General features: G+C 41.4%; 5 protein-coding genes across 7 annotated transcripts; 2 read left to right on the top strand and 3 right to left on the bottom strand.

Annotated features, from left to right (window-relative positions):
- LOC109716289 lies at positions 414–3,461 on the top strand. Of its 2 annotated transcripts, none has more exons than XM_020241636.1 (6): positions 414–1,031; positions 2,139–2,191; positions 2,290–2,377; positions 2,467–2,565; positions 2,916–3,025; positions 3,112–3,461. In XM_020241636.1, exons 1-6 carry the CDS (start codon positions 567–569, stop codon positions 3,146–3,148), a joined length of 852 nt encoding a protein of 283 aa, XP_020097225.1. In that variant the 5' UTR covers positions 414–566; the 3' UTR covers positions 3,149–3,461. The 2 variants fall into 2 exon arrangements, with proteins under 2 accessions (XP_020097225.1, XP_020097223.1); XM_020241634.1 differs by having other exon boundaries at positions 414–1,049.
- LOC109716287 (nucleosome assembly protein 1;1-like) lies at positions 5,273–9,465 on the top strand. Its single transcript, XM_020241632.1, has 12 exons — positions 5,273–5,536; positions 5,646–5,689; positions 5,825–5,920; positions 7,111–7,203; positions 7,404–7,494; positions 7,579–7,640; positions 7,725–7,909; positions 8,013–8,190; positions 8,286–8,329; positions 8,637–8,841; positions 8,950–8,967; positions 9,086–9,465. Exons 1-12 carry the CDS (start codon positions 5,464–5,466, stop codon positions 9,134–9,136), a joined length of 1,140 nt encoding a protein of 379 aa, XP_020097221.1. The 5' UTR covers positions 5,273–5,463; the 3' UTR covers positions 9,137–9,465.
- LOC109716285 (putative pentatricopeptide repeat-containing protein At1g17630) lies at positions 9,596–12,858 on the bottom strand. 2 transcript variants are annotated; one of them, XM_020241630.1, is made up of 3 exons: positions 12,774–12,858; positions 10,908–11,988; positions 9,596–10,712 (listed from the first exon to the last, which is right to left on the bottom strand). In XM_020241630.1, the coding sequence occupies exons 2-3, from the start codon at positions 11,964–11,966 to the stop codon at positions 9,774–9,776; spliced, it is 1,998 nt and encodes a 665-aa protein (XP_020097219.1). In that variant the 5' UTR covers positions 11,967–11,988; positions 12,774–12,858; the 3' UTR covers positions 9,596–9,773. The 2 variants fall into 2 exon arrangements, with proteins under 2 accessions (XP_020097219.1, XP_020097218.1); XM_020241629.1 differs by having other exon boundaries at positions 9,596–10,787; positions 10,983–11,988.
- On the bottom strand, positions 12,603–15,859 carry LOC109716288. The gene is made up of 7 exons (XM_020241633.1): positions 15,561–15,859; positions 15,380–15,479; positions 14,912–15,032; positions 14,530–14,651; positions 14,294–14,415; positions 13,043–13,202; positions 12,603–12,891 (listed from the first exon to the last, which is right to left on the bottom strand). Exons 1-7 carry the CDS (start codon positions 15,850–15,852, stop codon positions 12,882–12,884), a joined length of 927 nt encoding a protein of 308 aa, XP_020097222.1. The 5' UTR covers positions 15,853–15,859; the 3' UTR covers positions 12,603–12,881.
- On the bottom strand, positions 17,084–20,861 carry LOC109716068 (cytokinin dehydrogenase 7-like). The gene is given in 5 exon segments (XM_020241358.1): positions 17,084–17,579; positions 17,844–18,109; positions 19,265–19,686; positions 20,137–20,319; positions 20,322–20,861. Coding segments are annotated over 5 exon segments (1,593 nt in total). The 5' UTR covers positions 20,728–20,861; the 3' UTR covers positions 17,084–17,263.

Raw genomic sequence — 21,860 nt, 5'->3', positions numbered from 1 at the left:
GGGGGGGGGGGGGAGGAGCGTACGGAAATGGTTAGGGTATCGGAGAGGCTTCGGGGGAGTTGAAGGGAAGGGCTCGAGCTTAGAGCCTCCAAGGGCTCGAATAGGAAGGTAAAGGATAGGGACGACGACTAAGCCCGTTGCTTCGTGTTATTGGACCTGATGAAGAAAATGGGCCGGATAATAAGGGCCCAGTTCGGCCTATAAATAAGCCCGTATTTTGAACTGCGGGCCCCACACGTCAGTGATACAGCCGAACAGATAAGGCCCACCCCCGCATTGATGCTGCCACGTGGACCCCGACTAACTGCGGGCCCCACATGTCAGAAACACAATGAATCCCATGCAACCGTCACACCGAATCCACCTCAACATATATAAACATCCCGCGGTGGTCCAAAAGATTTTACCTTCTCTTTGCCTACCCCCACACGTATTCCGAAATCCAAAGCCCTGACTCGGAAGCAATCCCAACCCTCCGCTTCTGCTCCACTCCGATCACTCTCTCCGTCTCTCTCTCTCCCCCTACTCCCTTTCTATGCTCTGTGGGGGATGACGAGCTCCCATCCATGGCGGCGACATCACCACCACTCCCACCACCCTCATCACTAGCTCTCCTCCTCTTCTTCGCCCCCTTCCTCCTCCTCCTCCTCCTCCTCCTACTCTCTCTTCACCTCAAGGCTCAGCACAAGAACAACGAGGCCCACGAAGCCCAACGCAGCTCGCACACTCCTCCGGAGGCGGCGTGCGGAGTCGGGGAGGGGGAGGAGGAGGAGAGCGAGCGGAGGAAGGGGGAGGAGAAGAAGAGGAAGAAGAGGGGGCGGAAGAAGCGGCAGGGAGGAGAGGAGGCGAAGGATGGGGCTGCGGCGGCGCCGGCGGCGGCGGGGGCGGCCGAGGAGGAGGTGGAGGGCGGAGATAAGCGGTGGAGAGAGGCGGCGGTGGGTTGCCCCTTCCCCTTGTCCTCGTTCGGGAGCGCGATGCAGAGGAGGATCAAGTCGCAGTACGACGAGCTCGTCAAATCCAGCCATGCTAAGGTCTTGACCATCGCTCAGGTTCTCTCTCTCTCTCTCAACCCTAATTCGCATGCTCTGTGATGGGATTAGTTATGATTTTGGATAGATCGAAGAAGTTAGGATTCAAACGATTGTGAATTTGAGTAGTAGGACTCATGTGGGATAACGTTTTGATGTGAATTGATAGCATGAATTGTTGTGTAATTATTCATAGATTTGATCTTATTTTGTTGTGTTAGCGACTGGTGAAATGGTGATCATCCTAGGAAACCTTCCAATTACATCTTCCTGCTGATAAAATGCTAATGCCCGAGCAATCTGAATAGAAGATCGAAATGTTAACGTTGCTATTAATCCACACACTTTGTGAGTGTCTGACACGTGATTCGGTCGGGCAACTCTCTAGCTGTTCATCTGTTTGTCATATGAATATACTTATAGAAGAATTTGCCTAACTGGCTCTTGGAATACTTTTATCATCAACATATTGGCTTGTTACTATATTTTTTCCAATTTTTTGATTAAATTTTTGGTCTTATTGATATTCTTGAAAAGAACTTGATAGAATGTAGAATTGGGTGCACAAGTTTCATTCTGTTTATTATATCACAACTGGACTTACATTGTGCTCCAAAAGAACTTAGAAGGCCAATTTGAAGGCCTCATAATTTCTTTTGTCTGAAATCTTGTGTGACGAACTGCCTAATTGGAAGTTGTAGGCAGCGTGTATTAACAAAAATTGGACTTTTTGTCCTACTAGAGTCGTAAAACAAACATTGCACACTTTCTACAATGATTTGGATGTAACCCACCTAGAAGAACAATATAGGATACTATTATCCATAGTTACTAATTGTTTCTCTTATCCGAACATCTGATTCCATCAGATGTAGAAGTAACAAAATGCTAATCTCATTGTATTGTCATTGTGCTGAAATGTTCATGTTTTCTGTTACTATTTTTTGTTCAACTCTACTCTTTGTTTCTATTATCTCAATCGTGCCTATAATGATTTTCCTTACTCAGCATTGCATGTCCCAGCTACTCTACCACCAAATTTTCTCATTTATAATGTTTTATACTTTTCATTCATGATTGCATAACGTAGACTTTTACTTTGTTTTGTAGGTTGGTCAGTTTATCAACTGTCTCGTTGAGGCAAGAAATGAATTGCAACACAAGTATGTATCCCCTTCTTAAGTCTAATCCACTTGCTGGCGTTATATATTGTCTTATTTTATTTTATTTAAATTTTAAAAGGTAATTTTGATTATAACAGGTCTGTGATCATTCAACGGAGTTTTAAAATTAAAAAGGCATTGTTATTCAAGGCCGATCGATCTTCATTTGATCGCCTTTGTCAACAGGTTTGCTGTGCTATTTTCTGTCTGTTAGCATGCACTTTTAGTGGTGGTTGTTGGCATTCTCATCAATTGCTGTTTGCAATTTTTCACAGATGTACAAGTTAGAAGTGGAACATAAGAGGCTAAAAGAGGATGCTGCTGTCTATAATTTAGTTCAAGAGCAGCTTAAGTTGTCACCTGCATACAAAACGGTACTCATCTTTCAATATTGCTGAGTGCTTGTTTGGGCCGGTTCTGGAACAGCTTATTCTACAAAACCAAAGCTTCTAGATTTTTAACTAATGGAAGGAATGAAAATTTTGTTGTGGTGTGAAGCAAAACAAAGTTTTTGTGTCCTGGAAGTGGAAGCGTAATTTGTCACTCTAGCTTCTGCTGCAGGAGAAATTGTTGAGAAGATCTAATGAAGAAGCTATTAATGCTTTTTAAACAACTATACTCAAATAGCACAGAACCTCAATCCAGCCAGACTCAAACAAACACTAAATAAATAAACAGAATTAGATTGTTTAATATCTGAATTACTATTTTAATTTTATTATAGATGCTTGAGATCAGTGCAAGTATGGAGAAAGTTCCAACAGAAGGGACTGCGGAACTTCCTGATATCTCATTCGAAGAGCTACTAGCCCAAGAAAAGAAGGATTCGTTTTGGTATGTTATCTTGATCTCTCTCACATCCTAAATTAAGTCGTACCTAAGTAGTTTTTCCTGTAAGTGATTTTGCGAACTTATTTCAGGCAAAGAAACGGGAAGCTTAGGTCATTTCCAAGCTAATACGTGAAGCCATCTCAAGCACGCAGTTCTGCAGTCGAAACAGAAGAGCTTGTACATTTTGCTAGGTCTTTTTAATCTTCTATTTTTCTTCTACTTTTGTGCTGAGCTGTGCATTCATTGAGTTTTCGTACTAAAACTTGGTTTGTTAAATGCTAATCCACCGGTAAACTACATCACTCATGAGAAATGATAGTCATCTTTTGGATTTTCCTCTTACTAAGATTTTTCAAGTTACAGATTGTTCTTCAGATTGTAAAGCTAAACTAAGGATTCTGAGAGTTTCTAGAATATTGTTTTTGTTCCTAAAAGAGTAGACCTATTGAATTTGATCATTATTCGCATGATGTATGATGTAATCTGCTGCATCGAAAGTTAAGCTTGAAGTTGGGAATCAACTGCTACATGGCAAAAGGCCTCTTAAATGCAGCCTTCTCCAGTTCACAAGTGTCACTTGATCGCTCAAAATTTGGTCGAATTTATTATTCAGATAAGGCAGGCCATGTGCTGGATAAGCTGAGATTGGTGAGTTCAGATGATCATGTCTTTATTCAGGTGTTAATTGCTCCTTTACTAGTAAAATAATGAAATGTACAAATATTATGTTGTGTACAATTCGAATTTAAGTGCTTCAGTATGAACCATTTTTGATTCCCCTTTGGTCCATAGCTGGCAATTAAAGCACTCAATTCACAGGAACTGTACGCTTGCTATTACGAACAGAATCAAAACTGAAAAGCAGTAGTTCAAATATTTCTAACATGGCCTTTAAATTTTTAACATTCGCGGGCGTGGAAAGTGGGCTAAGTAGGGCCCTGAAGTGAACCGATGTTCATGGGCTTTAGTGGGCCACCCCCACAAAAGCTTTCTAAGTCGGATCGCAATTTATCGGGTCGGATCCTATAACCTGGTTGGGACCAACATCCGATTATCGACCCTCCACTCCCGATTTTTGTTGTGTAGAAACTATTGCATGCGCCACGGTGTATGCACTGGGACATACAAAATTTGAGATTATTTATTTATTTATTTATTTATTTATTGAAGAACAAACTATTCACGTAAACTACACAGAAAAACATCTTCAAGCCCTATCTTATACAAAATTTAAGCCCAAGCAATTATATATTAAATTTGATTGATAATTCCAAAATTGCTCTCTATATTATATAAAATTTATAATAATTAAAAATCTACAATACAGATACAGAATAGTCGCAAAACTAGCGGTGTTAAAAATTTTATCATTGTTATGTTCGAAAAAAGGGTTAAGGAAAAGCTTTTTATTTTAAGCATTGTAGCTCGAGTCTAACAATGTCGATTTTTTTCATTTAAAAATCCATAGCTTTGGGTTTTTTGAGGCCCCGTTTTGTACACCGGGCGCATGCAATTATTCGTCTGACCTTGTTTGAAACGCCCGAGCGGGTTAGATACCTAGATCCCGTGCGGGTGCGCACCAGCTCTTGTTCTCACAACAACGAACAGCCTAGCTACTTACGTGTCAGCATATTATTGGCGGTTGCGCGGAAATTCAGTCACTGCTTGTGGACCCCACATCGACCAGGTGCCCAAGACGCTGGATTCGCACAGTCGACGGTCCACATGAGCATATTCCATTCGACGCGCGAACGGTATTTTTGCAGAGAGGTCCCTCAGGTTTTCAGTTTTCCAAACAACAGTTTTAAAATCACAAGAAATCAGGGAAAACTAAATTACTTGGGCAAAATAATATTACAAGGAAATATCTAAATTATATTTTATATTTATTAATAATAATAATAATGTTTTTGGCATTTATCTTACCATTTAAGTTGGAGCTTTATTAGGTTGCTTATTTTCGTTCAGTTGATATTTTGTTAGCTGTATTCGTATCAAACTTTTTAATGCCTTTAAATAAAATAATAAATAAATTTTAAGAAATTTAATTATGTGATTAAATGAGATTAGGTAAAAATGTATGTGATTATGTGGTGTTTAAATTTTAAAAATGGTAATTAATAAATGTGCACGAGATCGAATGTGCGGCGGATCTTAATCCGATCGCGCCGCTTCAACTTAAAAAAAAAAAAAAAAAAAAAAAGGAGGAGAAAGAGAGGGGCGAGTAAAACCCTACTCCCACAGCCCACGCAATTTCTCCTTGGTATATATAAACACAAGAAACCCCACTCTCCATCTCCTCCGCTTTATACCCTCTTTCTCCCTCCGTAATCGCTCTACCTCTCTAGGGTTTCTCTCCTTCGCCGCACCCTCTCTACTCGACAAGGCGGCGAAGAAGAAGGAGAAGAGGCGGCGGAGGAGAAGAAGAAGAAGAAGCCGCCATGAGCAACAACAAGCAGCAGAACACCCTCAACCTCAACGATCTCGGCTCCGCCCTCCCCGCCGTCGCCGCAGGTTCCTCTCTCTACATCCCTCTCCTTAGGGTTTCCTGTTTGTTTTGTTAGATCTCGTAGTCGGTGTTGTGTCCTTTGTTTTGATGCGTGGACGTGTGTATGATCTCTAGGGTTAAGCGCGGAGGACCGGGCGGGGCTCGTCTCTGCCCTAAAGGTGAGGTTTGATCTCTGTATTCGGTGATTTTCAACTTTTGTCTGTGATCTAGATCTTGTTTATGTTGTAATTGGTCTGAAAGATTTGGGCTTTCTACTGAGAAAGAGTTTTTTTTTTTTTTTTTTTTTCCTGCAGAATAAGCTGCAGAGCTTGGCTGGGGAACACAAGGATGTTCTCGAGACGCTCTCGCCAAATGTGAGGAAGCGCGTCGAGGTGCTGAGGGAAATCCAGGTTTGGTCTTTATTCCTTGTCCTGATCCTAATGATCCATTTGGTCTTGTTTTGTTGGGTGTCGTTGCGGTATTGTAGTTCCTTCTTTTTAGTTTGGGTGTTAGTTCTCAGTTTTCATTCTTGCTTCTGGTTGATCTCAGAGCTTTTCCCTATAATTCTCCGTTGGTTATAATTCCTTTTCTTTTATAATAGTAGGTTAAAGTTCCTAATTGTATTAGTATCTTTGGTATATGCTGCAGAGTTTATGCTTAGTGTTACGCGATTCTAATATGTATTTTCGTTGAATGCCAGATTCGCATTGCTCTCCATTAACATACTGTTTGAATGAGAGTTGAAAGTGCTATTTTGGAGAGTTGGCATGTGCAACTCATGCTTAATTGGGCATGTCTCGTAAAGTATTTGTTGTATATGATTAGAGCTTTTGATTTTTGATTAATGGTTAGATATTTGTATCGGCTAGAACTTTTTGGAATTGGGGATGGCTTAATAAGTGATGGTGTTGCTACACATGTTTTCCTGCAGTGTAGGTTTGCAACTTTTGTTCCTCTTGTAATTCGAACATCCTCGTGTTTTCTCAGTACATTCTTGGTTAGGTTTGTTAATTTTTTTTAAGTTGTAGCATGGAGTCACTTTTCCTTAATTCCACAAGTTGAAATTTTGTGTGCTATGATGGGGTATTGTAGTCCCCATATAGTAAAAGGAGATGTGGTAATATGGCATGGAGTAGATGCATTTGCGACATGAAGTACGGGCAATGTGGAAGTTTATGAAGCTTGTGTCTCTCTTCCGTATTGGACCGGTTTCCTAATTCATTGGGTGTCATAGTTAATTGATTTTGTACTATGAGACCCTAATGGAAAGAAGCTTCTGCCCCGGGTCTCAAATTTGAGCAACTTCATATGGATAGTTTTCTTTGAGCTTTTTGTCAACTTACAGCCTTTCCCAACAAAGATTAATTTGAATAGCTTCCCTTAGTGAAGTCTGCTTTTACTTGTTTACTTGATAGGCAAGCCGCATAAGATAATTAGCATAAGATCATAAGATGATAAGCATTCCTTTTGACTGGTCGCATTCATTAAGGGTTTTCTCTCTACCACAGCGTGGGCATAGATGTAATAGATTCTGCTTGTGTGCTGGAAAGTACTAGAAGTCCTACTAACGAACTGATTGAAAATTACTTTATTGTTCTAGAGCCAACATGATGAGTTTGAGGCAAAATTTTTCGAGGAGAGAGCTGCTCTCGAAGCTAAATATCAGAAGCTTTATGAGCCACTATACATCAAGGTACTTTTTCTAATGTTGTATAGTAAAGACTTTCTTTCTTATCTCTTCTGTGCTTCATTACCATGTGCAAACAAGATATTCATGGAATAATTAATGTTCTAATTGACATCACTTGCGCGACAAGGTGCCAGTCTTCTATTGCCCTTCCATGATTTTGCCACAAGCATTATTCTGCTTGCTTCTTACTGAATATTTTGCAGAGATACGATATTGTTAATGGAATAGTGGAGGTCAACGGTATTACAAATGAAACAGCAGAGGAACCCACTGCTGATGGTGAAAAGACCGAAGGTTTTTAATGGAATTTGGAAGATAGAATCTGCTCCCTTATTCTTTCTGCATTCATTAATTCTTTATTTTGCTTTATTGATTCAGAAAAAGGTGTTCCGGGTTTTTGGCTCAATGCTATGAAAATGAACGAAGTGCTGACTGAAGAGGTAATAAGAAGGAAACAACTTTCCTTTTATCATTTTTTTTTTTTTCCTTATTGGCGTCTTTTAATGAAAATTTTCCTCATGTAGATTCAAGAGCGTGATGAGGATGCCCTCAAGTATCTCAAAGATATCAAGTGGTGCAGAATTGATAATCCCAAGGGTTTCAAGCTTGAATTCTTCTTTGATGCCAACCCTTATTTCAAAAATTCAGTCTTGACGAAAACATATCACATGATAGATGATGATGAACCAATCTTAGAAAAAGCAATAGGGTAATTTATAGCCTTTACTGTATATTAGTTATAATTTTTTTTTTGTTATTGTTACTTTATATCTCTTACTCTTACATATTTAATCATGACATTTTTATTGTAGGACTGAGATAGAGTGGTATCCTGGGAAGTGCTTGACCCAGAAGATTTTGAAAAAGAAACCAAAAAAGGGTTCGAAGAATGCCAAGCCCATCACTAAAACTGAAACTTGCGAGAGCTTTTTTAATTTTTTCAATCCTCCACAAGTCCCTGAGGATGATGAGGATATAGATGAAGAGACTGTAAGTTGAAAATGACTTGCTTATTAGTTTAAAAAAAATGTTAGAGAAATATAAGAATATCTATTTACATGGCTCATCTTTTGCTAATGGGCCAGGCTGAGGAACTCCAGAATCAAATGGAGCAAGATTATGATATTGGGTAAGCAATTTATTCATAGTTTTCCGTTGTTCCATTAGCTTTCTACAAAATTATTGTTTTTGTAAATGTATATATTTTCGCGTCCTGGTTTCGTAAACAGCCTCTAGCCTGAATAGCAACAGCTAGGAGCATAGCAAATAAGGAGTATGTAGCTTTTGCTGTCATGGGAATAAAAAAATGAGCTTTTAGGTTCTGAATGCAGAAACTATAATTTAAAGCTCGTCTGCTTCTGTAAAAGAGGATGAGGAGAATAAAAAGTATGTAGCTCAGTCGTGTCAGCATTTTTTTCTCTCTCTCTTCCATGCAGGTCCACTATTAGAGATAAAATTATACCTCATGCGGTCTCGTGGTTTACGGGTGAGGCTGTTCAAGCGGATGATTTCGAAGGGTTAGAAGAAGAAGATGATGAAGAGGATGAAGACGAGGAAGATGAGGATGAAGAAGAGGATGAGGAGAATGACGATGATGACGACGATGAAGAAGAGGAAGAGGAGGGAAAGACCAAGAAGAAGGTAACAATTTCATGTTCTTCATAACTGTTTCCAATTTTCAGTCTCGAAACTACTGAAATATGTTCTGGCTTCTGATGCTGATTTATCTTTTCGGTTTGTCCCAAGCAGTTGGCCAGCGGACAAAAGGTGCGGTTTCTATTCTTACAACCTTATTCAACACACACACAAAAAAAAAAGCAAAGGCAAAACCATTTTTTATATAAATTTTGATAAATTTCTAAGTTGTGTTGATTTTGGACTGCAGAAGGGTGGATTGGAAGCTCAAGAGCGACCAGCTGAGTGCAAGCAACAGTAATTAAATCTAAAACGGAAGCGTTTCCAGATTAGTTTGGTTTGGAAAAACTGTTTTGTGGTGTGGTCGAGTATAGTGTTGTGATTCCCTTGCTCTTAATCTATGTTAGGGGGACTCAGAGCTGGTATTTTTGGTATCTTTAAATTATTTGGTATTATCAGTGGTCAATCATTTTTTACCCCGTTGTTTGTGGGTACGGGAGGGTGCTTGTTATGTTGGAGCCATTTTCGTTCTCAAGATTTTGTGTCCTCATCGGAGCTGCTAGTGTATGAAAATGATATTAATATTATATTATTCTTATTTTTATATAATGGGGAATGAATTTTGTTAAAGCTTTTTTTTTTGGAGTTTTTTTTTTTATTTTACAGTTGACCAGTGGATTACACTGGGTTACATATGCGTTCATGTTTTGCTTCATCCGGAGAATAAAGAATGTTGTAATATGTTCCCACATTCCCACGCTAAAACGGCAAATGCCTTGTAATAGTTTTTTAAGTCAAATTTGCAGCAAAAGAGTAGCATTGCTGCTCCTTAAAATGCAAATATTCCTTTTAATTCGCCTTGATGTAGAACAGTAGAACTCTCTACGTTTTCTTTCATTTGTTCAAAAAATGGAAAATAATGTGCTCAGCTCTTCTAGTTAAAAATTTCTCTGAGTTTCATCCATGTAGTTAAGATTAAACTCTTCTTCCAATCCCTCGATAATATCATTCTCGTGCTCCATTTGGCGATAGAGATCTTCAAGAGCTCCGTACACATCTTCTCCGTCGGGTGGCGACGCATCTCCCGCCGAGAAAACACACACCTTGTTCTTCAGCTCAATCCAGCTCTGTCCCGGGCTCTTCTTCAAACCCCTCTCCTTCGTCTTCACTCGCACCCTCTTCGCCTCCTCCCACATCCCGCACGCCGCATATATATTCGAAAGCATGATATAATTCCCCGTACTGTCTTCTTCTTCGATCCCCAACCTCTTCATGGTATCTTCGGCAACCGCGGCATTCCCGTATATTCTACAAGAGTTGAGAAGCGCTCCCCAGACGGAAACACTCGGCTTCATTGCCATCTTCTTTATGAGCCCAATTGCTTCTTTCAGCAGACCGGCACGCCCGAGAAGGTCCACCATGCATGTGTAATGTTCAATTCCTGGCGAGACTTTATATTTGTTAAGCATTTGATCAAACACCTCACGACCATCCGATACTCGCCCAGCATGGCTACACGCAGAGAGAACCGCCACGAAAGTTATATTATCTGGCTCAACACCGGCCCTAACCATACCGTAGAAAGTGTCGAAAGCTTCGTCGCAAAGCCCATGCATTCCGTACCCGGCAACCATGGTGTTCCAAGATATCAAATCCCTCTTCCTCATTCCATCGAACACCAACCGCGCACTACGAAGGTTCCCACTCTTCGAATACACATTGAGAAGTCCATTTGCTATCAACAAATTATGAACCATTGATCCTCTAACGGCGTGTCCGTGAACCTCTCGGCCCAACCTCAGTGCCGACAACTCTGCGCATGCAGATAGAACGGTAGCAAGAGTAACCGAATTGGGCACGACCCGACATTGCTGCATCTTCCTGAAAAGCTCCAGCGACCGCTCGATCATACCGCTCAATGCGAACCCGCCAATCACTGCGCTCCAACTCACCACATTGGGCGCCAGCTCCCCTGTTCCNTCCGTGAACCTCTCGGCCCAACCTCAGTGCCGACAACTCTGCGCATGCAGATAGAACGGTAGCAAGAGTAACCGAATTGGGCACGACCCGACATTCCTGAAAAGCTCCAGCGACCGCTCGATCATACCGCTCAATGCGAACCCGCCAATCACTGCGCTCCAACTCACCACATTGGGCGCCAGCTCCCCTGTTCCTGTTCGATCCATCTGTAGAAAGATGTCATAAGCTTCATCGCATAAACCAGCCGCCGCATAGCTCGATATCAACGAATTCCAAGTTACTAAATCTCTAGAGCTCGTACCCAGAAACAACCGCTCGGCATCCTCTCTGCTCCCGAGCTTACCATACATGCATATAAGCGAGTTGTTCACAAAGGAGTATGCTTCGAAGCCGTTTCGGACCGCGTAGCCGTGGATTTCTCTACCTTTGTCCAACAACGCGCCGTCGACGTAAGGGCAAACGGAGAGCGCAACGGCGAGGGACTCCGGAGTGCCTCTGCATCCCTTGGCCCTCATTTCGTCAAACAGGTTGACGACGTCGCCGTGGCGCCGACACTTGGCGTGCGCCGACAGGAGTGCCGTCCACGTCACGGCGTCGGGCGTGGGGCCCACCTCCTCCATCCGCGCGAAGACCTCGCGCGCGCGGTCCAGATCGCGACTTGAGGAGTACCCGGAGAGGAGGGCGTTCCAAGAGAACACGCTTCGGTGCGGCATATCGTCGAACACCTTACGGGCGGTTTCCATGAGACCCAGGTGAGCGTACATGACGACGAGCTCGTTGGCGACGTGGAGGTGGCGGTGGAGGCCCGTGGAGGCGGCGTGGGCGTGGACGAGGAAGCAGGCGCGGGAGGCGCGGGCGCCGGAGCAGGCTCGGAGGGCGAGGGGGAGGGTGTAGTGGTCGGGGAGGGCGCCGAGGGAGCGCATGCGGAAGTAGAGGGCGAGCGCGGCGGTGGGCGCGCCACGAGTGAGGTGGGAGCGGAGATTGGCGTTCCATTGGAAGGTGGAGCGCTCGAGGTCGAGGTCGAGGCCGAGGTCGAGGTCGAGCTCGGCGGGTTCGTGTCCATGGTGGTAATGGGAGGAGGAGAGAGGAAGAAGAAGAAGAAAAGAGTGGCGTCGTCGACTTGCGCCGAGGAGGAAGAGGAGCGGTAGCATGTGGGTACCATTTTGGGGAACGCCGAAGAGATACAAGGGAACAAAAAAAAAGGGTGTGTGAATATCACCTCACACATTGATTATTATAAATTTATTTCTTTATTGATATTTACAACGCATATATACATTTATTTATTTTTATTCAATTTTATTCTAACCAAATAAATTAGAAGTTCCACTAAATTAACAGAGTCTTACAAAAAAAAAAAAAAAAAAAAAAAAAAAAAAAAAAAAAACTAGAATTACAACAGAAAATAATTAAACAGACGTTAAAATTTTTTTACAAAAAAACTATGATCAATTTCAAAATGGCCTATATTAGCACCTTACTACCAGTTTATTTCATTGGAGTCCCATTGAAGCACTTCTTAGTTCTTCCTAGCTAAAAATTTTTTTAAAAAAAAAAGTTGGTAGAGAAGCTTGACTTCAAATTTTCACCCAACAACGAAAGCCTGAAACTTTCTTACTAGCTAACTATTTCACTGCTACATCTTCAAGTAGAGAGGCTTTTTCAAGAAGCTACAAATTAAACATTGATGCAAATATTAGAATACCTCTCATCTTCAGCATTGCTATTTATGATGATGATGATGATGATAATAAAAAAAAAAAAAAAAAAAAACAAGCATTAAATCATATACAAAACGAACCTAAGCTCATTACTGAAGTATATGTATATCCAACGAAACAGGCGAATTTATTTTTCATCAACTCATACATGCTATTCAATAGAGCTAAAAAACAACATTCTGAGACCTATGTTGCTGCAAAGATCAGTAGTAGAGAAGAGCATGAAAGAAATTGTACCAGTCAACTACAAACTGTACTGTCCAAATTCAAAGTCGATATCAGTTCTCGATAGATTCTTCACTACTTCCCCATTAAATTTACAAATGTCTCAATCCCAGGTCCGTTCTAGTAATCTCTGCAGGAAGGTTAAACCCCAATCAGTATGCAATCTACAAAGATTTCATTTCTTCCTATATAAACTGCTTATTGTTAAATTTGTTTGTGTGGAAACTAACGGTTTTATGAAAAACCAAAAAATATCCATTCACTTATGGTTATGTGGATACCTGGCAATCTTAATACTTCTGAGACACAGCATTACTGTTAGTATGATGGAAACCACTGCCAAAAAGAGATGCTCCAAGGAGTGGCCACTGATGAAGTATCGATTCACACTGTAAACCTTTTTATCAGCAATACCTTCAAATCTCGCCAGAAGGTAGAAACCTGAATTTTGACAACCATCAGAGAAACAAAGTGCAAACAATGAGAAGATGAGTAAGACCTTATCCATCGAAAGATCCTCTTTTGTTTGTAACCTTAGAGGCCGTTTGGTTTACGGTTTGTAATATTCCAGTAATTTCCTATATTTTTTATTGAAAAATATTCAAATCATTACAATTCAACTTAAGTTGGATAGTTGTAAAAGATATTAGTGAAGTAGTGGAATCACTGTAGATTCCCTAGCCGGTAAGAATATTAGATTGGTTATTAAGAGGTATTCTCATTCCCATATTTAATGGGTCCATTAATAAGAATATACTAGTCCCTAGCAACCTCCCAAATACAAGTGGTTAACTTTAGTAACAAGTTTATCATTCCAAATATAAAATGTAAAACAATTCCGGAATATTACAAACCAGGAACCAAACGGTCCGTTAGTATACTAAATGTTGTTATTTGGTCTATAAGGTTATAATATTAGCTCAATAAGATTTAAAAATCAGTCAGAATATCTGAGTTAATGTAATCTTATCTTCTTGAGTACATCTAGCATTACAACTCCTTAAAAATGTTGGCAGACCTTAACAGGAACCGTCTTGCGTATTTGCAGCAACAACGTCTTACATGCAACAGCTTTTTGTACAACTTTACCCACATATAAATAGATAATAAAAGAAGATGCATAGTTCGAAAACTTGAAAAAATCAATTCTAACAAATTCTCATATATTAGCTTATAATATTAAAAGTGAAACTTTGGCCTCAAGTTCATCGACTAGTAAGTAATTTTACCCATTAAATTTACATGGAGAGTCAATCACCATAAGCCTTAACAGAGAGAGAAGAGATTTCACAATTGCACTTCACAAAATCAGACACCTCCTACTTGTTAAGGACCGGACGATGTTTCTGATCCAGAATTCAATTGATATATTCTAGTTAGAGATTGTACAGATATCCATCGTGAAAAGTTGAAAGTGTTATATGTAAAAATAGAGTAAAAAATTGGCCAAAATGGGTGTTTTGCAGATAACAAAATGAATGGAGGAAACTGAAAACTGGAAATGTGCTCACTGGTCACAGTTTAGAAATGACCTGTCGCCAAAATCCAAAATCTTGAATGTGTATACTTCGGCGGCAACAAGAAAACCATTGCAGGAATTGCGATGCATGGAAAAATATGGAACATCATGCACAGCCGAAGATCGTTAAAGGTCCTGCAACCAGCTAACATAGCACATTCCACAGAAAAATATATTAGCCATTCTTTAAGCATTTTGAGTTTGTACAAAAAAAGTCGAGTTTACTTTACGAGAAAAATTTTGAATTACCTTTCACATACGATGCTGAGGAGTACGAGGGCTAAGAGTGAAAACAAACATGATACTCCAATCCGTTCATCCACTCTCTCTATCACTAAGATAGACAATAGAGAAGAGGCTGAGATCATCATCTGCTTGAAAGAACATGCGTTCTAACAGAATCAACAAAAGAGAAATGTGCAAGTTTCTTTTAACAAAAAATACAAATAGTACAATTCCAAAGTCTCTGAAGTGAATAAAAATCTACATATTCGAAGATTAGAAGAAAGATCTGGAACCCAACTACTATTAGGCAGATGCTTCCATTTAACAATACAACATCACAAACTCAAATGTTCACACAACAATGCAGAATAAAAAGGACATTATAGAAGATTGGGTTCGTATATACCGGTAACCTGTCCCAAGCAATTCGATCATCATCCGGCTTAAGGTGATAATATGCGGATCCAAACGCCAACGCCGAGTTCCCCGCATAGAAAAAAGCCCAACCCAAGACCTCTCCTTTCAAGCTACAACCCACACGGAACATCCATCAAACACTTTCCTAGTAATCTAATTGTCACCAAACCATATAAACAGAACAGGTCCGGGAAAGAGAACGGGTACAACATGTGCACGTACCCCCTCAAATGTACGCCATTTTGAAAAGAAACTCCTCGCAAACTTGGCCCTTTTGAAATGGTAATTGCGAATTCCGTTTGATTGTCACCTGCCAATGACCATCAAAGTTTCTAATTTTGACAAATCCCCTGACTAAAAACGAAAATTTAAGGGGTTTATTCCAAAATGGCGCACAATCGGAGTGGAACTCCGAACATTTCCAGGAAAATCGAGCGTCGGCGGAACCCTAGCGCACCTGATCCCGAAGCAGCTCCCGGAGAGGGAGAGGACGAGGGAGGGGACTCCGACGAGCAAGAAGGGGAAGCTGGTGAGCACGTTGAGCGTGTTGGGCACCCCTGCGGCGGAAGCGGGATCAAGCAATTGGGCACGATTAGGGTTCGTAGAGAGATGCAGAGAGAGAGAGAGGGGGTTACAACCGAGGAAGTTGCGCATGTCGGCGAAGATGTGGAGGGATGGGGAATGGGGGATCCGCGGCGCGAGGAGGAGGAGGAGGAGGATAAGGAGGGAGACGAGCGCGGCGCCGAGCCATAGCCGCGCCCCTCTCTCGCGGCGGAGGAGGCGGGAGAGGTGGACGAGGAAGCGGTGGTCCTCCGCCGCGAACTGCATCGCCCTCCGAACGACTCGTATCCAGAAGAAGAAGAAGTAGAAGTGGGCGGGGTCCCGGGCCTCGTCCGTTGCTCGCCCAACACACCAGGTTGGTTCACGCATGTAGTAAATTTCCTGATGACTATTTTGTTGTTTATTTTGTACATTGGTGGAAATAATTTTTTTCAATTTTATCATTTATTTGGTGGAAAATAAATAGCGTAAAAATTAAAGCTGTGAGAGATGATTAATAATTTTATTTTATTTTATTTTTTTCATCTTTGACTTAGATCTCAGCTAAGTCGAAATTATTTATGCTATTTTGAAATTTTTGAATTTTTACCCGAAGATGAAGTTATAGTGGACCAAATAATAAAGTAGAGATTTACCATTGAAACCAATGGTCCGACCAGTGAAACTTAGCCCCTCGCAATTAGCCCACGTAATGCAATACATGGATCCTAAACAAATGTTGGGCGTGTCCATAAATCTAAACATTTCTTGGGCCAAATTGTTCGAGCCCATGTTTCCTACTCCTACTATGATGAACAAATTCTAGTTATTTACTAATTAGGTCTCATTTTGAACTAAAAATTATTCAAACGTAATGTAGATTTTTTTTTTTATACAATCATGAGCAAATTCTACTTATTCACTAATAGTTTGTATGCAAGTAATGTAACTTTCGTCATAGACTTAGCTGCGCAACAGCCAAAAAAATATCATTACCGTCAATAGGATTTTCCACACATAAAACTAAGAAAAAAAAAACTTTACTTGCCAAATCTTCATCTTCTCGTACGAGATTAAAGCAACAAATTTTGTCATGCTGGCGAAAGAAACTATTATAGAGTGGTAACAAAGCTATTATAGAGTGGTCCATGATGTAATAGAGGTGGCCAAAGTCAAGTACATGTTTTGTTCCATCATATTTTCTTTCACTCAAACGATACTGGCCCAGCCCCTCCAAATTTGTAGTACCTAGAAACATCATCTTGACATCTAAAATGATCCAACCTAAAAGATTGAGCACAACTTTGGAACCAGTTAAATTTCCTGTGTCAATCACACTGTTCTTACTTTGAATTCTATTTTGGCGTATTTAGAATCTTTGTCATTTACAAGTGTTTTGGCGTGCGAAATCAAAATCGATGGAAACTATGATCTGACTTGATTGAATTTGTTGCAGCTCTTTCGGCAGCTGAATTGAGACTTCAATTGAGGTTCAAAAATGACTCCACATTTTCACTACTGTCTCAGTTTTAGGTCGATCGCTTGCTTTTCTTATTCTACCCTGTAATAGAAACTGAAAAGGAGCATCTCCTTGATCAAACAGTCGGAATGGAAAGCAATATATTAAACCAAGCACACCCTAAATGTATTTAATCATGCTGTAGAAAATTATATGCAGATCATTGATTGACAAACAAAGACTCGAAAAGTGGAATAGTTTAATTTCTACAAACTATGGCTAGCATTTTACAAGATGTACATCAAAGTATTCGACCTAAAATGAGATGTAAATCTCTTTGAGTCACTCTGTGGAATAACCCTCTATCAATGGGGTAAATATCCTTTGCCCTGGAGATAGGAGCGCTTTTGGGTCATACTTCATCTTCATCTCCACGAACTTACCCCATTTTGGACCGAAGTGTTTCATCCAATCACTTTGAGTTGTGTAATGAGGTAGGTACTTCTTAAGTTCAATACCAGCCTCATTACAAAATCGGAGTATTTCAGCATTTTCGGCCTCCAAAAATTCCAAATCATCATTTACTGCTGATCTCAACAAGCCTATGGTGTAGAAAACTTCTTCGTCGGGGACCACTGCTGACGTCCGATCGTCCCACCTGCAGAAAAGACCCTCAACTAACTCATGCACTAATCACAGTTTAAGATGAATTCTCAATTTGTCAATGAACCGGCGCCTACTTGTCATGATTTTTAGAACAACATTTCTTGCTACATAAAAAGTCTACAGTTTTTTGTTGTAGCGAAAATGAAAGTTAGTAGCGTAGAAGAAAGATAGTAGGCGCTATTCAAACAATACTTTTCTTCAAACTTGAGACTTTTGATTTTCTTATTGAACAAAATTGAGTAACGAATGCACTTACCTGCTTTTGTTCATGGGGTAAATTAGAATGGGGCCCATGGCCTTATTGTGCTTAAGAATTCCCTTAAACACTCCGCGATCAAAGTCTAGTATTCGAGACCTGGGAATGAAGATGTTTAGCCAAGGATGAGGGACATCCCATAGTCCGACCGATCGGAGCTTTTGCTCGCCTTCGTGGACTCTTTCAAGGAACGCCACGTACGACACGTCTCGTGTGAACACAAACCCCGGCTCAAAGCTTAGCTCTTGAAGCAATGAGTTGAGTTCCTGTTAAGAAACCTTACTTGTCAATGTAGATTCTAATTAATAGCAAATATACGGTAGGTATATGAAATTAATGTCAAAGTTGAAACAGATCTTCCTTTGTTCATACACACCAAATTAATCTTCAGCATAGGACATCAAGTCCTAGAGTTGGATTCCTCTCAAGTGATTTAGTTATTTGCTGATCATTTAGGCTACCGATCGAAAAGTACGAGGGCCATCTAATGGGGAAAATCGAAATGATTAATTGATCACAAATGGTGTTAGCATGTTGCTGTTCCTAATATGTATGGAAGTGAGGATCCAAACACTGACATGTATATGATATATCCTTTTCATCAACAAACAGTGGCTTGCATGACGTAAACTCTACTATGCCATGAGGTGCAATTCCTGCACATAAAATTTTGTTTTTATGGCGATTCGCTGTCCACTTGTGGCGCGACGCGTGATACACATATAAGAATTTTTTTTTTTTTTTTTTTTTTTAATTTTATTTTATGCAGGACACTGGAAGAAAGATGAAAAAAAAAGAAACTAAAGCCATCCAAAAAGTAGAAAACAAATGCGTGGAGAATCTCGAAAGCAACTTGGAAAAAAAGATTGTGTGCGTACAAAAGAGGGACTCAAGTACGACGTGGTGAACAGATGCATAAAAGCTCCACGTCCCATTTATATCCACATATTGGCCCCAAAAAACAAATATGGGACCACACGTACGTAGCATATATGCACCGAACCCAAACTCATATGACCCACAACCACAACTTGGCTCGGTCCGACTCAGTTGTTGACAACGTTGTTGCCTTGTTGGGTCAGCGAACCACCTTAGCTCACCCAACAAGCACCCATACCTGCCCAAAATGGAAACCCAACACCTCAAAAGTTCAAATTTACGACCAAAGTTTCCATTTCGGGTTGTTTGGGGACGCGCACACACGAGGATCTCTCGCTGTGGACCGAATCACGTGGGTCCTATGAAAAGAGACACGAGATCTTTATTACGATATGGGAGCCAAGCATCAATTTACGTATGCCATTTTTTAACTCTTACGAATTTATATAATATTAGTATTTTTAACGTGTGCGTATGTAAATTAACTTAAAAATGTTACTACAGTGATAACATAGATCAAGAGTAATTTTATTTATTTTTACCTGATCGACCGAAGCTGAGGTCATGTCATCGTAGTAAATGGCAGCTTCGATGCAGTACACGGTACGGACGGCACGGCGAGTTGCGAGCGCGCTTATCCGCACGATATCTGGCTCGGAGAAGAAGGACGATGATCGCCAGCTCCCGATGAGACTGTGGTCGGCGATGATCGAGCCCTCCACGTAGTCAAGCTGAAGCCGAGAGGCGCCGGCGCCGCCGAGCCTGGGGGATATGAGCCGCTCCTGGTCCACGGTGAACGCGGCGGCGTCGGTGTAGATGAGCCGGGCCCACCGGACCATGCTGGGGGCAGGGTCCAGTGCAATTCGGGCCCGGATTATGATCCCGAACTGGCCCAGCCCGCCTGACACGGCGTAGAACAGGTCCGGGTTCAGGTCCCTGGAGCACGTGATCGTCTCGCCCGTTCCTGTGTTACGCGCATGTGCCGACGTGGTCATTAGCGGCGAGAGCGAACGTGGTTACGTGGGTGCTAAAATTATGGGGACTTTCTATTACTTAGATGCACCCGGTGTATTTGTACATTCCGTGCACCATCGTCTATTAATTAATTAATTAATTAATTAATTAGTAGGCATTGGATACAATTTTGATAGTCAAAACTCAAAATTCACAAATCTCAAAATCCTCCTATGTTCGTAAATGCAGCATTTTTATTTTATTTAATAGTTTAATTAATGGTTAAATAAATAAATAAACTGAAGCACGAGATATACGGATGCACCGGGTGCAGGCGATAATTCTCCTGCAACTGGTAACTATCGACCTACATGTGACGTTTATAACTAATATTGGACTAATTTATTTATAATAAAAGTGAGGAGATAATAAAAATAGCTAGCTAGCAGTGTGGTCGTACCGGTGATCACGTCCAATTCAAGCACGTTGGAGATCTGCGGGCCGTGGCGGAACGCCTGGCCGCTGATCCCGGCGTTGGAGAGCGTGCCGCCGACGGTGAGGTGCAGGTAGTCTGTCCAGGAGCGCGGCGCCAGCCCGTGCCGCAGCGCCGCCCGCAGCACGTCCCCCCACAGCTGCTCCCCGCCGACACATTAATCCGATCCGACCGCCCGATCCCCAGCGCCGCCATCTCGACCACCACGCCGCCCGGGGCCGTCGCCTGGCCTCGCAGCGAGTGCCCGTGCCCGCGGGCCGATATCGGGAACGGCCGCGGGGACGCGTACGAGGATCGGACCAGCGCGGCAATGTCGCCCGCCGACGACGGATACAGCACGGCGGCAGGCGGCGGCCGGCCGGCGGTGAGGTTGCCGAAGTCGGCGGAGGCGAGCGCGGCGGCGGCGGGGTCGGTGCGGATTCGGGGGGCGATGTCGAGGGCGAGGAGGTCGTCGGGCAGCGACCGGGGCCACGGCGGCCGGAGTTGGCCGACGATGGAGATGAGGCTGGCGACGAGGAAGGTGACCTTAAGGAAACAGGAGATGGGAGAGAAAGCCATTGGTTTAATTTGGGATTAGCTAGCTTCTGTTGTATGGGTTAATTTTCGAAAGGGAGGAGGAGGGGGGGAGTGTTAATAAATAGTGTGGGAGAGAGGAAGAGATCTTGGTGGGGTGCAGAGAAAATCCTGGGGTTGGTTTATGCGGACGTCGTTTCGGGCCAAGCATTTGTAGATTACAAAGATACGGGGGACGTGCTCAAAGATCCTATCCTATGTTAGGAATAAGGAAATTATCGCATGCGCTCGGTGTATCCGTGTATTCGTACACTTTATTACCAGTTTCTCACTATTTAATTTTAAGTCAAAACCAAAAAAAAAACCAAAAAACCAAAAAAAAAAACTTTAGCAATTTTTAGTGTGTACGCGGTAGGGATTGAAAAGTACGAAAGAATCGAACTCCCTTAATTAGCGCATGTATCAAAGAGATTGATAGCAGCTGGTATTCAATGTTTCAAATATAAAACTTAATTGTTTCACATTTTAAATCAAATTTATTTTTTTTAGAAGAATAAACAAAACGAATAGCATGATATATTTCTCTGTAAGAAAAAGAGCAATGAATAAGAAAAGTATAGTATTAGAATTAGCGCTGCACAATTTCTTATAGTACGATATGAGGTTGGTTTTGATCCCTCAGTTTTAACTTTTAAGAGATTTTGCATTCGATTAATTTCATGTATCCATGACTGTGACTTTTAACTTACACGCAAGCTATTCTGTTAAGACTACATCTGGATTAATTGCTTCGTATAAAGCTGATATTTTGAATTACAGACGACGGCAAGATAATAATATGGTGTATGGATGTATGAATATTGAATACACTGAGCCTAAATAATAGGCAGCTAATAAAAATGATCGAATGACGAAGCATTTTCTTTTCCTAATAGAAAATGAATCAAAAGAAATTAAACATTAGACCATCAAAATACACAGAACAAATTTCCATCTTGTGGGCCACGGGCAACTGCCCCAACGTACAGAAAATGGTAAGCCATGAAGTTTTTCATAACTAAACATGTTTTAGTTGATTCGTAGGACATGTTTGAAGTTTTCCTTTCCAAATATGCAGGGGGAGTATTTTCGTTGGTAGTTGGTTGAGGAATCTTATGAGAATAATCGAGCTTTATTTA

Source organism: Ananas comosus, linkage group 10 (genome assembly GCF_001540865.1).
Source record: "Ananas comosus cultivar F153 linkage group 10, ASM154086v1, whole genome shotgun sequence".
Lineage (NCBI taxonomy): Eukaryota > Viridiplantae > Streptophyta > Magnoliopsida > Poales > Bromeliaceae > Ananas > Ananas comosus.
The sequence above is the reverse complement of the archived record's forward strand: the minus strand, read 5'-3'. Positions and strand labels throughout refer to the sequence as shown.

Excerpts from the sequence above, each read along its gene's own strand:
- LOC109716289 (XM_020241634.1), top strand. The coding sequence starts at position 567 with ATGGCGGCGACATCACCACCACTCCCACCACCCTCATCACTAGCTCTC. Across the intron at positions 2,378-2,466 it reads TTGATCGCCTTTGTCAACAG|ATGTACAAGTTAGAAGTGGA; the intron begins GTTTGCTGTGCT and ends AATTTTTCACAG. Across the intron at positions 2,566-2,915 it reads TGTCACCTGCATACAAAACG|ATGCTTGAGATCAGTGCAAG; the intron begins GTACTCATCTTT and ends ATTTTATTATAG.
- LOC109716287 (XM_020241632.1), top strand. The coding sequence starts at position 5,464 with ATGAGCAACAACAAGCAGCAGAACACCCTCAACCTCAACGATCTCGGC. Across the intron at positions 5,537-5,645 it reads CCTCCCCGCCGTCGCCGCAG|GGTTAAGCGCGGAGGACCGG; the intron begins GTTCCTCTCTCT and ends TATGATCTCTAG. Across the intron at positions 7,495-7,578 it reads TGATGGTGAAAAGACCGAAG|AAAAAGGTGTTCCGGGTTTT; the intron begins GTTTTTAATGGA and ends TTATTGATTCAG.
- LOC109716288 (XM_020241633.1), bottom strand. The coding sequence starts at position 15,852 with ATGCGTGAACCAACCTGGTGTGTTGGGCGAGCAACGGACGAGGCCCGG. Across the intron at positions 15,033-15,379 it reads GGGAGCTGCTTCGGGATCAG|CTTGAAAGGAGAGGTCTTGG; the intron begins GTGCGCTAGGGT and ends TGTGGGTTGTAG. Across the intron at positions 14,416-14,529 it reads CTCAGCATCGTATGTGAAAG|GACCTTTAACGATCTTCGGC; the intron begins GTAATTCAAAAT and ends AGCTGGTTGCAG.
- LOC109716285 (XM_020241630.1), bottom strand. The coding sequence starts at position 11,966 with ATGCTACCGCTCCTCTTCCTCCTCGGCGCAAGTCGACGACGCCACTCT. Across the intron at positions 10,713-10,907 it reads CGCTGGAGCTTTTCAGGAAT|ATGCAGCAATGTCGGGTCGT; the intron begins GTCGGGTCGTGC and ends CTTTTCAGGAAG.